This window comes from Urocitellus parryii, chromosome X, assembly GCF_045843805.1.
Source record: "Urocitellus parryii isolate mUroPar1 chromosome X, mUroPar1.hap1, whole genome shotgun sequence".
Classification (NCBI taxonomy): domain Eukaryota; kingdom Metazoa; phylum Chordata; class Mammalia; order Rodentia; family Sciuridae; genus Urocitellus; species Urocitellus parryii.
Window position 1 is genome coordinate 118406415 of NC_135547.1, and position 17979 is coordinate 118424393.

At 40.1% G+C, this 17979-nt stretch overlaps 2 protein-coding genes and 1 non-coding gene across 3 annotated transcripts in view; 2 read left to right on the forward strand and 1 right to left on the reverse strand.

Moving 5' to 3' along the window:
- Ppef1 (protein phosphatase with EF-hand domain 1) overlaps positions 1 to 16771 on the reverse strand; it is a 131136-nt gene extending 114365 nt beyond the window's left edge. The window contains exons 1-3 of the mRNA XM_026396728.2: positions 16528 to 16771; positions 15618 to 15873; positions 15127 to 15265 (exon numbers count right to left, since the gene is read on the reverse strand). The gene's annotated coding sequence lies outside the window, so the exon portion shown is untranslated. The remainder of the gene's footprint in view (positions 1 to 15126; positions 15266 to 15617; positions 15874 to 16527) is intronic.
- Positions 16772 to 16899: 128 nt separating this feature from the next.
- On the forward strand, positions 16900 to 16972 carry Trnav-uac (transfer RNA valine (anticodon UAC)). The gene has a single exon. It is a non-coding gene; the product is annotated as a tRNA-Val (tRNA).
- Positions 16973 to 17128: 156 nt separating this feature from the next.
- The window catches only part of Rs1 (retinoschisin 1), a 31523-nt gene continuing 30672 nt past the window's right edge, over positions 17129 to 17979 (forward strand). Inside the window, exon 1 of the mRNA XM_026396767.2 lies at positions 17129 to 17265. Within this exon, the coding sequence (XP_026252552.1) occupies positions 17129 to 17265 (137 nt within the window). The remainder of the gene's footprint in view (positions 17266 to 17979) is intronic.

Sequence of the window (17979 nt, forward strand, 5' to 3'; positions counted from 1 at the left end):
TTTTTTTAACTTCATAGAGCTAGCTCTGGTTTAGTGTCTTTAGGTCTATAGATACTAGAATCCCTATAGGCTGACTTTGACTACCAATGACCTTCCTAAATCACAACCAGCAGCAATATCTTCTGCTATAAGCTCAGAGTACTAAGGAAAACACTTGCTCTTTCCTCTGTCTTCTGTTTTAATTTTCTATTCATGGGCAAAACTCAAAAACAGAGGTCCCAGTCAGAAGGTGCTGCCCATCCATTCTTTACTCAACAGATACTTGCTGAGCATGTTCAAGCTACAAGGCAAGGAGATAATGATGAATAATTATGATTCATTCCCCTACCAGGTTCACAGTATGATGAAGAACATAAGCATATACACAAATAATTTCAAGACAGGAGATATAGACTCAGAAATATGCTCACATACTCCTGGAGTCCAGAAAAAATTAGCTTTTCCTGAGAAAGCCAGGAAATATTTCATAAGGCATATAAGGCAAAGAAAGTCATCCCTGGAAACACAAGAGCATTTTATATTTTTGGAATGTTTCCTGAAATGGGGGACAGAGGATGTATAGAGTAGAGGTTGGAGATATAAACATGGAGAGGTAGGTTATTACCAACTGTGAATATTCTTATAAATCACAACAAAGAATTTGGACTTTAACCTATCAATCAGGGAAGGTAATTCCAAAATGTTTATTGGGCTGGGGCAGATAATAGAAATGAAAAAAAAAATCAGCCTGGGTAGAAACTATGGGACACTATGGAGATTTTTTTATCTAAATGAGGCACCTGCTACTTAATGGTAGCTCTCTCAGGCTGCCATCTAGAGATCCTGGCCCATTGTTGCCTGATGCAATCTTCCAAGAGAATCTAAACATGTTTTATGTATGATCTTATTTTTAAATGTTTGCAAGAGTATATTTCAGCAAATTTAAGATGCTATCGATTACAGGGTACATCATTATTTTATGTACTAGACATAAAATAACCACCACTAACCAAACTGTGGCACTCTGTCAATTTTAAGACATATCACCCAATCAGAAATGCTAAAATGTGGGAAGGAAAATGTGCCTCTTAGAATCAATGAAATATAGTAACTCTCATTTTCTCAAAACATTGCATGGATTCAGTATGAAGCCACCAGATTGCAAATTCTGTTTAATTGAAAGGAAGCCTGAAGGTAATCAGATGAGATTCAAGCTGTAGTAAGTTCTCTGTGGGGCTGTCTGGTGATAAATTGAGAAAAAGCTGGCAACAGAATACTAATGGGAGTTTCCCACAATAATCTAGGTGATAGATGGTAAGGGCTGAATTAAAAATCAGAGCAGTCGGAATGGAGAAGAGGGAAGAACCAAATATCCAATAATTTAATGTAACAACTCCTACAAGTCTCAGACTGGGCATGGGGAGTGAGGGAGATATAGTCATTAAGGAGGATTCCAAGGTTTCCAGTTCAAAAAAACAGATGGATTGTTTACTCAACAATACTTACTGGGTATGTACTATGTGATAAGCACTCTGCTAGGTGCTGGGGGTACAGTGGTGTACCAGACAGACATGGTCCCTGCCTTCTTGTAATTAACAGTTTAGGAGGTAATGCCATTGAATGCAGTAGGGTATTAAAGGATACAAGAGTAGCACACAAAGAGAGACTATCATGTTTATGGTGGAGAAAATAACAGTTGGGGTATGCTAAATTTGAGTGACTGTGAAATCTCACTATTGAAATGTCTCATAGGCAGTAGAAGCCTGGGTTTAGAGCCCAGGAAATAAATCAGGTCTGGAGAGTCAGATTAAGAAAGCCATCAAGTTACCAATAATAGCTGAAGTGATTAGAGAAGATAAAACAGCCAGGGAGAGCTCAGAGGGTAAGAAGGCCATAGGAGCAAAAGCAGAACACTGGAGAACTGAGACATTAAAGATAATGAGAAGAGGAAGACGCAAACAAGGAGGCCAACAAAGAAGCAATTTGGAAAGTAAGAGGCTGAGGAAAACGGGGATCTTTAAATCAAGAGTGACTCTCATTACCATGTAATCCACATCTGCCTTTATATATAATTCCACACAAAAGTAATTTATTTTGGTAATGTACAATTCAGATTTTCAAAGTCTATGGGTATTTTGCATGAACTCCAAATAGGTTTATCAGAACTCCTCCTTATTTAGAGAGCTATGATATTTTTAAGTATAGCCACAATCTGTTCCTTTATCTTGTAAGCACTTGGATTTTATATGTATCTCAGTTTGACATCTAGCATATGAGTCAATGGCAGAGTGATGGTAATTCCTTATTTCTTCATATTTTCCTTCTGCATGAGCTATAGCCTACCATTTCAAGACAAAAGTAAAACTAAGAATATATGTTGATGCAAGGACCTCTCGTGTCAAAGTACTGGGCATTGGGCAAAATGGATCTAGGCAACACAATGAAGAAGTCACATTATAAGATCATGAGGTTCTTGACCCAGATCCCTGTAACAGGTGAACCCATGATGTGGAAAGATACTCTGGTCCTGCACTCTTATTCAGAAATCTCCAATTTATAGGAGAGGAAAACCAGGCCTAGATTAGTTAGGTGGCCTCCCCAAAATCAGTCTTGTGACTGGCAGCCAGTACTCTTCATTACGTCAAGGTGGCCTGATTCTATCCTGTATATTATTATAATAATAATAATAATAAATGTCATATATTAAACAAAGTCCACAAAAGTTGGGCCAAACAAATCAAACAGGAAGCAAGTTAACTTTCAACCTTATAGTCCCATGAGCTCACTCACTGCATCTAGTCCATTAAGTGCTCTTACCCTTCCCTCTAGGTTTTATCAGTTCTACACAGGCTCAGAAAAACAGATCATCTTCCTAGATCTTCATTTTTCTGGTTGCTGAATCTTTCAGCCTGACCTGCAGGCTCAGGACACAACCCATCGTCACCCTTATAGGTCTTACTTAAAGAGGTTCCCTTAGCTTCATCTGGAATGTTTCAGAAGTAGATTCTAGAATGATTCTTCAATAGGTTGTCTTGGTAACAACAATGTAAGATGCAAATATGCTAGTACCTGCTAAATGAAGGTGGGCAACACAACCCCAATGAGATAAACCACTTTTTGCTTTTTAAAAGGTAGATTCTAGGTGCTTCAAGTTTTCTTTTGGCCACAACCACCTCCCCGTTAACTATTTGTGTGTTCATGAACATAGAAAATAAAAAATAATTTGTTTCTTAGAAGAATGTCAAGACTATTAGCTAAAACAAGGCCTAAGAAAGATTCATGGCTTTCTTTTCAAAACCCTCTTTTGGGGCTGGGGATGTAGCTCAAGTGGTAGCGTACTAGCCTGGCATGCGTGAGGCCCTGGGTTCCATTCTCAGCACCAAATAAAAATTTTTAAAAAAGATATTGTGTCCACCTAAAACTAAAAAAATAAATATTTTTTTAAAAACTCTTTACCATTGTCTTAAATGAGATAGTAAGCTTATGGTGAAGTCTTTGGGAAAGTTTTTAAAGCATTTTCTTCTAGAGCACTTATTCTTGTCTTAGTTTCATCCATATATTCATTCAACAAATATCTTGAGCACCTATTATATGTTGGGTACTGCTCTATACCCTGGGAATATGTCAATTAATAAAACTGACAAGTCCCTTCCCACTTGAAATTTACAGCCTGGTAGGGAAAATACATACATACATACATATATACACACACACATACACACATATAAAATAATCATAAAAAATAAATGTGAAGGGGCTGGGGATGTGGCTCAAGCGGTAGCGCGCTCGCCTGGCATGCGTGCGGCCCGGGTTCGATCCTCAGCACCACATACCAACAAAGATGTTGTGTCCGCCGAGAACTAAAAAAAATAAATAAATAAATATTTTTAAAAAATCTCTCTCTCTCTCCTCTCACTCTCTCAAAAAATAAATAAATAAATGTGAAATTATAAAGGACAAGTATGTGTATTGTGAGAGTAAGTCAGAAAATCAAGCAAAGAGTTCTCTAAGGAAGTCTTCTTTGAACCTGACATCTGGAGGATGAACAGGATTAATTAGGTGAAGGTGTTGATAGAAGGATGGAGTCAAGTACACACTTAAGCTTAGGCTTCTGACCTGGAGTAGATAAATGGAGTCTATGATTTGAGGTCTTTCAAAGGAGAATCTAGGTTTAATAAGGTCTTAGTTTACTGAAGTTGAAGTTCTTATTTTTACTAGTAAAAATAATGTTACTACCAAACACAACAAATCTGTTACTACCAAACACAACTCCTATTTTTACTTAGAAAAAGTGCACAGTCTTAGCTAGGTATGGTGGTGTATGCCTTTAATCCCAGGGACTTGTTAGGCTGAGGCAGAAAGATCACACGTTGGAGGCCAGCCTCAGCAATCTAGCAAGGTCCTAAGCAACTTAGTGAGAACTTGTCTCAAAATTAAAAAGGACTGGGGATGTAGCTCACTGGAGCACCCCTAGGTTCAAACCTCAATACCATAAACCAAAAAAAGTACATAATCTGTGTCTTTTACAATTCATTTACATGAAACTGTCTTAAAAAGTAATTTTTACACTTTAGTGTGCTTATAAATCACAAAACCCTGAGCCCGATTCTTATAGGTTCTGATTCAGTAGGTCTGGGGTTGGGCCTGGGACTTTGTATTTAGCTCTCCCAGGTGATGTGAAACATACTTTGGCACTTCTCTACAACCTAGTACAGGTTTTCATTTTGCTTAATCTTTTTCAATTCAGTCTTTCATGTCTTTTTTTTTGTTTTTTGGCAGTGCCAGAGATTGAACCCAGGAGTACTCTGTCACTGAGCTACATCCCCAGGCTTGTTTCATGAATTTTGAAGTCAAACTATATTCTACAATGTCCTTGTGATTTTATGGTCTACACTCAGTAATATCACCAAAACAATGTTGTGATATACAAATAAAGCAAGGCCATAAGCTAAAGCTTTCAAATATTTGGAAAGAATGAGAAAAATAACTATTATAAGCAAACCGAGGTACTTATAATAAAACAAAATGTCACTAATTTACCCAGTGAGGTGAACTGTTATTCTTACCTAGTGAAAAGGCCAATTTACAAAAAAAGTAACATAAATCAATCTGATGTAACTCATTAAAATAAATTTTTATGTCTTATGACTCTTTAACAAGTTAATGACAGCTATTTGTAATTAACATTTTCATTTTCTGATAAAGCTCTAGATTTTATGTTATGTGAGATAAAAATCACCTCCCTTTCAAATCTGTTACTACCAAACACAACTCCTATTGAAATACCACGTTCCTTCTGGTGTGGCTACTTAAAAAGAACACTATGGAAACAAGTTGGTTAGAGATCAAATATTTTTCTAGATTATTTTTCCTGAGAAGGTCATAAAGTTTATATAGGGCCTAGAGCAAAATACTGTCATTTTTTAAAATTAAAAATTAAGTCCTCTGTGCACATTAATAATAGGAAGATTATGAAAGGGAACCAGGCTAGGCTCCCTTGCAGTTAAGGGTGATCATGTGGCATAGTTCTGGCCATTGAACTATAACCAGAAATCTACTGCTAAGGCTTCCAGAAAACACATTTCCTGATAAAAAGGAAAAAGTCTCAGCTGACAGGAGCCTTTTCCTCTTTGCCCTTCCCCCATTCTGCCTGGAAACAGAACACAATGCTGGGAGGAGGGGCAGCCATCTTGTGAGCATTAGGAAAAAAGCCTCACACTGAGAATGATAACAGGAAGATGGAAGGATAAGCCTGAGACATGGATAGCAAGGTGAAGCTGATTATTTCCTGGCTTTTTATTATGTGGGATAAAAAAAAAAATCTTCCATGTTAAGCACCTACTATTTCGTTTATTTTATTATATGCAACCAAACACATTCTCTAACCAATATACTTGTAAGGTGGTTTGAATTGTGCCTGGCTCATAGTATTCAATACATGTTACTAGCAGTTGTTGCTGTTATTATTTGGCCAACATAATTCTTGCTAACCAGGTGGCCAGCAAATATTCCCTTAACCTCCTTATAATAGAACCTCAATTTTTCTTTTTGTAATTAACCATCTCTAAGTTTTCAGGCATATGTTTTGCATGGGACTGACCACTCCCCCACACACTCTTAAGTGTGGACCCTGACTTAAGCCAATTAGCATAGCACACTTCCCAAGCAACAGTGACTGTTCAGGAGTAGGTACATCCTCTTCTGTTAGCAAAAGAGCACTTGAGGGGCATTTAGCTCAAGACAGACAATGTGAGTGAATCTCAGGGCTCCTGAAGAGAGCACTGGTACAGAGACTCACCTTTCTCCTAAGAGTATGGTGCTGTGAGCAATGTTGCCCCTATAAGGAGAGCCTATCTAGAAGGTGAACTTGATACATAGAGAAGGGCAAACAAAAAGGTCAGGGATATAGAGCTGGAGCTGGAGCTTTCTATCATAAATCTCTGAATCAAATCTTACCTTGGGAATTTTCAAACCAGATTTCTTTGAAACTAATTTTGTTAACTCTATTTAAATGGGATCTTCTGTCACTTGCAATTATAAGATTCTTTCTGATAGTGTTAAATGAAAAAAATACATAATTTTAACAAATGGACCACCTAGAGGGGAACTTTCCAAACTCTGGTCTAGTGCATCTGTTTAATAAAATCTACAAACACAATATAAATTTATACCCAAATCATCTTTCCAAAAGAAAAAAACAGCAATAGCAGTGGTGCATGCCTACAATCCCAGTAACTCAGGAGCCTGATGCAAGATCGCACCTTAGCAAGACACTGTCTCAAAATAAAAAATAAAAAGGGCTGGGGATGTAGTTCAGTGGTAAAGCACCCCTGAATTCAATCCCTAGTACCAAAGGGGGAAAAAAAGAAAAAATAAGAAGCAATAAAAACCAGGACCAATTTGTAATTGTGTAAATTCATTCAAGTTTCTCTTCCAAAAGAAAAAAAATCAGCTAGTTCAAAGTGTTTTGTTTTTGTTTTGTAAACATGTCCTGGAGAACTCCATTAAGAGTAGATGAGCATCTGGGTTTTAGAATGACTACTGGACCCAGAGGCTGATGCTGGAAACCTGACTAATATTGAAATAATATTCACAGACAGTTGTCATGGCAGCCTGCTCATTCTGCACAAAACAGAACCCACTGCATTTTAACAGGATTTAGCAAAGAAAAACTGCTAGTCTGCAGACAGCCTCTAACTGAGTTAAACAACCTACTGATTGGTTTTGGTTTTATTATTGTACACAGCCTTCAGACTGCACCCTAATTGTATCAAAAAGATCCCAAATACTTAAAAATACACATATAATTTTGGTCTGACACCTGCACCACTCTTGAAATCTTTCCATCAGTTCTACAGAGAACAGCTTAGAGGCAGATCTGACATTGTGCGCAGTTGGAATCGACACAGAAATCTAAATAAGACAGTAAGTGTTGTGGAAGGAGAAGGAATAGCTCATTTCATTGGCTGCCATCAGATGTTGTCTTTTAAGTGGGGTGCTATAGAAGTGGGAAGTACCCAATTGTTCTATGCTCATTTACATAGTCCTGGGTGAGCGACCTTAGAAACTAGAGGCATCTCAAGTAAAAGAGAAAGGGAGAATGACAAAGTATTTCAAGCTGATCAATTTCTTTCTGGAGTGGCTATCTCTAAAAAAATCCAATTTTACTGAATTTGATTATGGGTGATTTTGATAGCTGGTCTTGAGAAAAACATCACACAGAGGCCTTCATTATTAGCCCCCACTCCCATCTGCCTTCTTCTCTTTCAAATTTCTTTAAGGGAAAGGAAACATGGTCCTAATTAAAATCCAATACATCCTACATTAGGAAAACCACATCAAGTCATTATCTTCCATTAAGATCTTAGAACAAGATCTTAGAACAATTTATTCCTTAACTACGTTCTTTAAACTTGAAATGAGACCATGTCATATCCTTTTTAAAAAACTCCCACACTGCCCAACACTATGATTCTAGACATTGTAGGCATGGACTGGGACATAGAGCAATCCTTCAACAGCTGGTGGGCAGATTAAAAACATTGTCAAAATGATGTAAGAGACAGACACAGATGAAAAATATGGAGAATTTAAAATCAATGGGGTTTTTATTTTCCCTCATATAACTGAAACTCCCACTAATCTGTGGTTTTAAAAATTAGGAATTTTAACTGGGTATAGTGGTACATGCCTGTAATCACATTCCAGAGAATGGGGTATGAGGATAGCAAATTGGAGATCAGCCTGGGCAACTTCATGAGACCTTGTCTCAAAGTGAAAATGAAAAAGGCTGGGGATGAGGCTTGGTGGTAGAGTGCTTGCCCAGCATGCTCAAGGCCCTGGGTTTGATCCCCAGGATCACAAAAAAAAAAAAAAAAAAAAAAGCAGGGGGGGGGTGTTTTTCACGTGCAACAAAGAATCTGATAGTAGGAAATCCAGATTCTTTGCAGCTTTCTTCACAACTATCAACTCATGGTCACAAAACAGCTGATCTACCTCTAGCATCACATGCACATTGGTAGACAGAAAGTGAAGATTTATAGTCAAAATGGAACATACCACTTAAAGGAACCTCCTTTTAAAGAAATAGTTTTGGAAGCCCACCTATTTACATACCTCCTATTGAACAGAATCATGTCACACCATCTCTCCTAGCAGTTAAGGGACCTGGGAAATCAAGTTGTTTTAGTGGGACACATTGCAAAATCAAACATAAGGCAGTGTAGTGCAGAGGTTAAACACAGCCTATGGTGCCAGATGGCCTGGGTATAAAACCCTGCTCTGATATACACAGTGGCATATGCCTGTAATCCCAGCTACTCAATAGGCTGAGGCAGGAGGATTACAAATTCAAGGCCAGCCTGGGCAATTTAGTGAGAGTCTGTCTCAAAATAAAAAATAAAAGGGGTAGAATGCCCCTGGGTTTCATCCTCAGTATCACCATCCAAAAAAAAAAAACTCTTATCCAGCTGTATGACTCAGTCAAGTTATCTAATTATTCTGTGTGGAATTTTTCTCACCTGTAAACTAAACATCATAGTACCCTTGTCATAGTGTTCTTATGAGTAGACCCTAATACATAGCAAGCACTACACAAGTGCTGCTGCTTCTTTTTATTATTGAGGAATAGAAGAATGCATATTGGATGTGCAACTAGTAGTATCTATTACTGTGCCACACATGAGCAAATGTCTTGCCATATTTGAGAACTGCTGGGAACCCAAAATCTTGTCCTACCAAAAGTGGCTATTCTCATGACCATTGGCTGTATGCCCATTTATTACGAACTGAGAACCAAAAGTTTCATTTGTCTAAGCCAGGACACCACTGTTAATCACTGTGCTGATGCTCATCCATTTTAGATACATATCATTAGGACTCTTTCTTTTTTTAATATTTTTTAGTTGTTGATGGACCTAGATGATATTATTTTATTTATTTGTATGTGGTGCTGAGAATCGAACCCAGTGCCTCACACATGCTAGGCAGGCGCTCTACCACTGAGCCACAACCCAGCCCTCATTAGGACTCTCTCTGTTACAAGTGTCAGTTAACCCATTCCAGCTGGCCTAAGCAGAACTGGGAATCTATTCCTCAAATAGCCGAAGGGTCAGTAGGTATATTCACAGAATGACTTGGTTGAGGACTTAAACAATAGCACTCCATTGCTCTATTTCTCAACTCAAATCTCTTGGTGTTGGCTCCATTCTCAGGCCTCAGAGGTAGTGGATATTTTTCATGTTTTATGGTCATCCACTAATTTCAAATCCTCTTCCCTGTTTTGGTAATTCTTCTCATTTGACTCCTTACCTCCTCAAAGTAGAAACAAACAAACAAACAAAAAAAAAATCTGCTTCTCCAGCCTCTCCTACAGCAAGAACATAGGCACTTAAACCAAGAACTGCCTGAGTTTTCAATCCAGAAGAGGGCAACATGAAGAAGAGGGGTTACAAAAGTCATATTCTGACAAGGTTAATAGCAGAGGTGTCCCAGTTTTCAGAGACAGCAGTGGTAAAGATTCTGCACTCCATCACTGATTGGAGTTGCTAAATCTATACTTAGAGGAGACAATAGTGGGCAGCTGCCTTAGTGTAGTCCTTTAGTGAGATGTGGATATTGTTTCTAGCTTTAGAATCACCAAGGCCTTCTCAGAGATCCTGAGAACTACCTAATATCCTTCAATAAACTCATTTTCTTCTTAAACTAGTAGGAATGTTGAAGCAGCCTAGATGATATTATGCTAAACAATCCAAAATCTTAGTGGTTTACTTTTCACTTATATTTCATGGCCAGTGCAAGTGGGCTACAGTTGTGTAACACACAGTCTTCCAACTCAGACTCAGGTCAACCTGTCTCTGGGGCACTGCTGGCCTCACAGGGAATGGAAAAAGAGAAGTAGCAAACCATACTGGCCCTTACACTTTTGCTGGTAAGTGACGCACATCAGTTTTTGTTCACATTCAATTGGTCAAAGCAATTCACTTGATCAAGCGTATCAGTGGGGCAATGCTATAAGAATCCAACACGGGTGGGGTTAGGACATGCTTACTATGCATGAGGCCCTGGATTCAATCCCCAGCACACACACAAAAGCAACAACCAAAACTACTTTGAACAAAAGGGGTTCTGTTGTATACAATTAAGAGCACTGCCTAATACAATGCAATAGTAAGATGACAGCAGAACGTTCAGCCTGTGGATCATCTCACATTCAAGTCCAGGTTGAACAAGAAAATGCCTCTTCTCAGGAATTCATGCAAAAGCTCAAGGATTCGCTATAATTGGAACCGACTGACCTGGCTTGAGTCACCCCCCAATACTGACAAATTTATTCTAGATGTATTTACTAAGAATTTAGTATATGCTAGTAATAACTATTTGGGCTCTATGGAGTATAGCAGCAAACAAAACCAAACCCATGCCCTCATAGAGCTTTCATTCTAGCTGAGGATGGAGAAAGACAATCAACAAAATAAGTAAACATCTAAAAATTTAGTTGGTGCTATGTGCTACAAAGAAAAATAAGCAGGAAAAGGAGATACTGAGTTTCTAGAGTGAATGGAAAGGAATAATAGCAATTTTAAAGGAAATCAGGAGGGCTAGGGTTGTGGCTCAGTGGTAGAGTGCTCGACTTGCATGTGTGAGGCATTAGGTTCAATCTTCAGCACCACACAGAAATAAATAAATAAATGTACTGTGTCCATCTACAACTAAAAAAAAAAAAAAAGAACTAAAATGGAATCAGGAAAGGACCCACTGAAAAATTATTTGGGTAAATACTTGAATGAGGTGAGAAGACAAACAATGGGGTGATCTAAGGGAAGAATATTCAAGGCTCGGTAAACAGTAGGTATAAAGGCCCAGAAGCAGGAGAGGCCTAGTTTATTTTAAGAACAACAAGCAGGCAAGGGTGGCTGGAATGGAATAAAAGAAAAGGCAGAGTAATAGGATATATAATCAGAATGATAATGGGTGAGGAGTTCAGGTCAGGTAGGGCCCTGAAGGTCACTGTAAGGCTTGGCTTTCATTCTAGTTAAGGTAGAGAGCCAGTGAAGGGTTTTTGCACAAAGGATTGACAAGATTTTACTCAGATTTTAAAAGGACTCTCTGGCTACTATGTGAATTGTCTGTAGGAAGAAAAGCACAGAGGCTGGGCAGCCAGGATATGGGACTATTGGCAATGATCCAGGAAAAATGTGATAGTGGCTTTGATTAGATGATAGCAAGGGAGACTGTAGAAAGCCATTACATTCTAGATGGATTTGGAAGATGGAGCCAATATGATTTGCTAGTGAGAGTACATCTGGGTTATGAGAAAAAGAGAAGAATCTAGTATGATTCTAATGTTTAGGTGTAAATAACTAGAAAGGTGAAGTTACCATTATCTGAGATAAGGCAGTCTGAAAGAGGAGCAGGTTTAGAGAGTAGAGATAAGGAGTTTAGATGCAGACATAATGGGTTTAAGATTCCTATTAGACATCTAAATGGAGATGTTGAATATGCAGTTTTGGAGAAAAGTCTGGACTAGAGATATACATTTGGAATAAATAGATGGTATTTAAAGCCATTAGATTGAATGAGGTCATTGGGGGTTAATAATGAAGTTTAAGGAAAATAGCTATGTTCAAAGGACAAAGAGATAAAAGTGTTTTAAAAACAAGGGTGATTGACTGAAATGCTGCTAATAGTCTGGGATGGTGATGCATACCTATAATCCCAGCTATTCAGAAGATTGAAGCAGGAGGATCACAAATTGGAGGCCAGCCTCAGCAACTTAGCTAGACCCTGTCTCAAAAAATAAAACAGGCTGGGGATATAGCTCAGTGGTGGATATAGCTCAGTACTGGTCTCAATATCCAGTATCACACACACAAAAAAAAGAAAAGAAATTTTACTAGTAGATCAAATAAGATGATGAAAGAGGACTATTCTGTGTAGCAATTTGGAAGTCCCTGGTGATATGGACTAGAGGAATGGTACAAGCAAGTGCCAGTGCAGGGAACAGAACTGAAAAGAGCACCAAAAACAAGCAGCAGATTTTTCCTATAAAAGAGAGCAGAAAAATAGAAATAGCTAGAGGAGAAATGGGATTAAGAGATTACTTGTTGGCTGGGGTTGTGGCTCCATGGTAGAGCACTTGCCTAGCATGTGTGAAGCACTGGGTTTGATCCTCAGCACCATGTATAAATAAATAAATAAAGGTCCATCAATAACTAATAAAAATATTAAAAAAAAAAGAGATTAGGTCTGTGTGCCAGTGATCCAATATGGGGTGTGGGGAGGGGGGTTTATATAGAAGAGTAGGAAATTTTTGTAGTGAGTTCCTAGAGTATGCAAGAGCAGGTGGGCCAGAGCAGGCACTAGAAATGCAAATTTAGAACAGGGTTTCTCAACTGGGTGCTGCTGACATTTGAGGCCAGGTAATTCTTTGTTGTGGGGAACTCTTCTGTGCATTGCAGGATATAAAGTAGTGTCCTTTGTTTTTATCCACTAGAAGCCAATAGCACCCCCTCCAAGTCACAATAAACAAAAATATCTCCAGACATTGCCAAATAGCCCCCACAAGATTTTGCTCCCTCCAGCAGACATTTTGGGTTGTCACAACTGGGTATTCATATGTGGGTGCCACAGGTATTTACTGACTGGAGGCCAAGGATGCTGCAAAACATCCTATCATATACAGGATGGCCCACACAAGGGGGTTACGCAGTCACAACCCACAGAGCTGTGATAGAGACACCCTGAACTAAAGGAATAAGAGAAGTATGAAGCCACAGATACTGACAGGTGGGTTTCTGTGGACGTTCTCTTCTGATTGCTTTCATTTTTATTTTATCCACTGAAATAGAAAGCATGGTAATAAGCTATAACCCAGATTGGGAGAGGAGGTACAGGAGGTTGAGGAAGAAAAGATATGAAACTATACTGTAGGAGGTAAAAAATAAATGGCCACGAGAAGTGATCATGAAACTGGGCTGCAGAGCTCACCTGAGGCAAGTAGTGGTGAATTTGATGTGAAACCAGTCGGCCCGGATGTGGGTTTTTCTTGACCCATATCCAGAAGCACAGAAAGGAGAGTTTCATTTAACAGATTGTGGTTTTGCCAGCAAGTATAAGGAAGCAATGAGGGGGCAAACAAGTGTGTGATAAAAATGACCACAGAATTTGAGCCAAGTAAGAAGACAGAGGGAGAGATATATGAAGAAGAGAAGTATGAAGCCATAGACACAGACATTCTGTGGACATTCTCTTCTGATTGCTTCCATTTTTACTATCCACTGAAATAGAAAGCATGGTAATAAGCTGTAACCCAGGTTGGGAGGGGAGGTACAGGAGGTTGAAGGAGACTGTGAAAAGGTAGGTGGCAAAAACCAACAAATATTAGACTGGGGATGTAGCTCAGTGGTAGAGTGCTTGTCTAGCATGCAGTAGGCCCCAGTTTCCATCCCCTGCAAAACACACACACACACTCAAAATGTCTATCACAATAGGATAGTTTCAAGGTATTTTGAATATATTGAGCTGAAAAGAAAGTGAGCTCTGCCAGAGTAAGGTAATGACTGACTTTCCCTAATAAATACTCAATACTCACTGAAGGCCTGAGTACAACAGTTTCTAAATGATATCAGGTAAAGTAGGCTTCTTAACTAAATTCAATGTTTGGGACCACAGTTTCTTTGGTCAAGTTACCTCTATCAGTGAAGCCAAAAACTGGTGAAACAACACTAAACACCTGAGAAATCAGTGAACTCAAAGTCTGAAGTGGCTTCTGGTCTTCATGTATTAGTTTGCTCATGTATTTTTCTTATACTTGTTCAAATGCACGAGGGTATATCTGGGTGTGTCAGGCCTCACAAATCTGACTAAACAGACAGAAGTGCAAGGCAAAGCTGGCCATCTGAAGCATTATTCCTCTCAACGGTTTCAAGGTAAAAGTCATCAATAGTTGTTTCTAACAGACTTATGGTTCCTACTTTTGAGGATTTTGTTTAAAAATTACAAAACAAAAAAACAAACGGTATCCACTTCCTCACTAGCATGCATACAAAATAAATGCCACTCTTAGGGCAATAAACATGTAGTCTTTATAGGCTTGGGCCTTGCACAATCAGATATCAGTAGGCTTAATATAAACCAAGGCCTGCTACTCACCAGCTGAAAGGTAACAGGCAAGGCATTCCAACTCAACATAACTTCTTCATTGAAAAATGGTGATAGTAATACTTACCATGGTTACCTCATAGGGCTCCTGCCAGGAATGTATGTGAAAGTGCTTTGTAAGCCATATTGTACTTTCCTAATAATAGACATTGTCACTACACTTCAGAGGGGCAGGAAGAATGGAACTAAAGTCTCCCTTCTGGCCATAATGGAGAAAAGAAACAAAAGGGTTTGTTGTTGTTGTTTTGCTTTTTACTAAAGGCAGAAACCTGTGTTGAATGCATTAGAGGGGCAGCTTCTTTTCTACATGGATTTTAAGTATGGGAATTTGGTCAAAGCTTGCAGTTGGCAAACAGAAAGCTGAAGGGAGAGCAAAGCATTCCCTGGAGATACAAACCAACACAAAACTAGTGGGTACAATTTTAGGGCCAATTCTTGGCAACCTTGTTTTGGACTGATAGGGGCTTGGAAACAGGACATACTTACGGAGTTCCCCAGCAGTCATTACAGCTCATTAACTAGCAGGAAACATGGAGCTTTTATGAATTCATTCTCCAGTTAGTGGCTGGCCACTCATGGTCATCTCAAGGCTCACACTCTAGGCAACAAGTACTCAAGAGGCCTCCTGAAATATATCAACAAAAAGGAAGACTGTAAGGAGACCCTGTAAAGAATATTACAGGAAACTGAGGACACAGGAAAACTGGGTACTAGATAAACCAGGCACTAGCTGCAAGCTTGCCTCTAATTAGTTCTATGGGGGAAAAAATTCATAGGGCAAATAACTGCCTCCATTCTTCTACATGGTAAATGGGGATAATATTTAGAGCCAGAGGGGAAAGTAGCAGTATTGCACAGAGGAAAAGATTGAGACTTGGAAGGTGAATTGGCTAGCTCAAGAGTATACAGCTAGTGAGTGGCTACAAACAAAACTAAAATCCAGATCATGACCCCCACGTAGTGTTCATTCCACCCACCTGGATCTTCCACGGGCTTTCTCAGGAAAACAGGAGTTGGTTGAAGGGAATTGCTTTCCTATCAGTATCATTTCTTCATCATCCTGCCAGCCTCCGAGGAAGACGCCAGGGAAAAGAACACCTGCCACCTACAGCTCAAATCCACCAGGGTGCTGAAGATGCGCTCCTCCCCGCAACCACGGTGTTTTTTAGTGGGTTTTCAGGGCTGCAGGTGGTGAGCAATCCTATGATGGCGGTGAAGATCCACCCAGAAGCCCTGGAGAAGGCAAAATGACACTAACAATGAAAAGCAAGAAGTGAGACCATGTGGGAAACCATGTGGGAGTCCTTTGAGGCGAAGGATCGCAGCATCTTACTGGGACCATAGTTCTAGAAACACAGCTGTAGGGTCAGGAACTGCCATCTGCAATCCCACAAGGCCCCCACGCTGGATTCAATGCTTTACTGTCAAGGTTTGAAAATCTTCCTAACTTATAAAAACGGGACCTGGCATTTTCATCTTACAATGGGCACCTGAAATCATGCTTCAGGTGGCCTGTCGACACCAGCGCCACCCCTGACCCTAACCCAAAGGGACCGAAGGCAAGGCTTTTGGTTTTCATCCCCTCTGCGGCTTCGAAAAGGGAGGAATGCTGGGATAAGGTTAGAGGAGAGTAACAGGCCCGTACCCTCGGGCAAGGAGCCCACTAACTAACCAGTGGCCTTTTTCAACCCAGGCACAATAGACGCCGTCATAAAAATGGCGCCCCACCTCCGAGCCCCGCGCTGCCAACTCTTTAGCTCCTGTCCTCCCTGCTCCTGCCTCAGTGTCTCCAAAGCTGCCGGAAGCGGCAACAATGTGACTTCTGACGGGGCAAGTCAGTCGGGTCACCCAGGCTCAGTTTGCCTGTGGGGGAAAATGGGAAAGTACCGGTACTTCACGAGTTCTGCGAAGCTGCCAGAAGGAGCAGAGCCCCAGCAGGGCGCACTTCTGCCCGTCGGACCACCTTGCCGACGCTTCGGCTGAGGGAAAGTTTGGGGACAGGTAATTAGGGGGCCAGCATTCTCGGCGAGGAAGGGACCGAGTCCCGGCTTAGCCCTGGTTACAAGCGGCCGAAAGTCTGACGTGCTGAGCGGCTGAAGCAGCTCAAATTCCGAAGCTGCCGGCGAGGATCCAGAAGCTAATCTTGTGCCTCGGGGGGCAGGGCGGAACCACGGCGGAGGGGCGGGGTTCCGGGGGGGGGGGAGGCGCTGGGTTTGATGTGACTATGAATAGACAACTAACGCTCTAGGCCTACGCGGAGGTTCCATAGTGTAGTGGTTATCACGTCTGCTTTACACGCAGAAGGTCCTGGGTTCGAGCCCCAGTGGAACCATAACTAATAGGAAGTTCTTGATTTTTTTTTATATCCATTGAGCATTCTGGCTAAAAAAACAAAATAACTAACATCCACTAAAAAAAAAGAAAAGTGTTTCTCCATATCCTTTATTCGTTTAAAATTTTTTTGACATTCTTTCATCACAGAAACGAAATGACAACCTCTCAAATTCCTCAAGATCGCGGCTGCAGTTGCCAGACTCGCGAAATAGCCGAGGGTGAAGGCGGCGCGGAGCCCTGCTCTCTGCTGGACCCTATCCGACCTATCCGCTTTCCCTGGAGCCAGGACAGGCCGGCTCCACACAAAACCTCCAACTAAAATGCAACAGTAAAGCAGCGATTTGACTGCAGTTGAATTATTAAAGGTTGATTATGATTATGATTGAAGGTTTAATATTTCGGTCAACTTTAAAATACAAAGCAGGGGGACAATATAGTCCTTTTGTTTGTAAGACAGCAGTGGGATTAATGGGATACACATTCATCTGTTTAATGGATCCATACATAGTATAGAATAAAAGCCAGTTCTGTAGACATCCAGTAAGTGCCTATTGAATGACCAAACATTTGCCTAGTTGCTTTTGTGTTCCTCTTTAATATTTCATTACTGTTTCCTTTACGGGGTGGGGAGAGGTGTTTTGTTGTGTAGTGTTGTGTTTTGTTTTGTTTTGTTTTGTTTTTGGCCTTTCTCATCTTTGATAAAATGAATAAGGGAAAGGTGTCTGAGCCTTGGGTACTGAGGATGTGGGCTACAGGTGGGATGGTGATGGCAAAGAACTAAAAGAGGAAGGGAAAACTGTGTTTTTCTCAGCATTTTCCCACATCGTTCTGCTTATACAGTATATAAATTCGTTACTTTTTTGTAATTCCAGTATAACATGATTGTCCCTGTCATTAACAATCAACTCAATTCTCCTTTAAAATGCCATCTTAACCATTAAGTATACAGTTTTTATGTACTATTCACATTGGTATGTTAAGCCTATTCACGTTGTTGTGAAACAG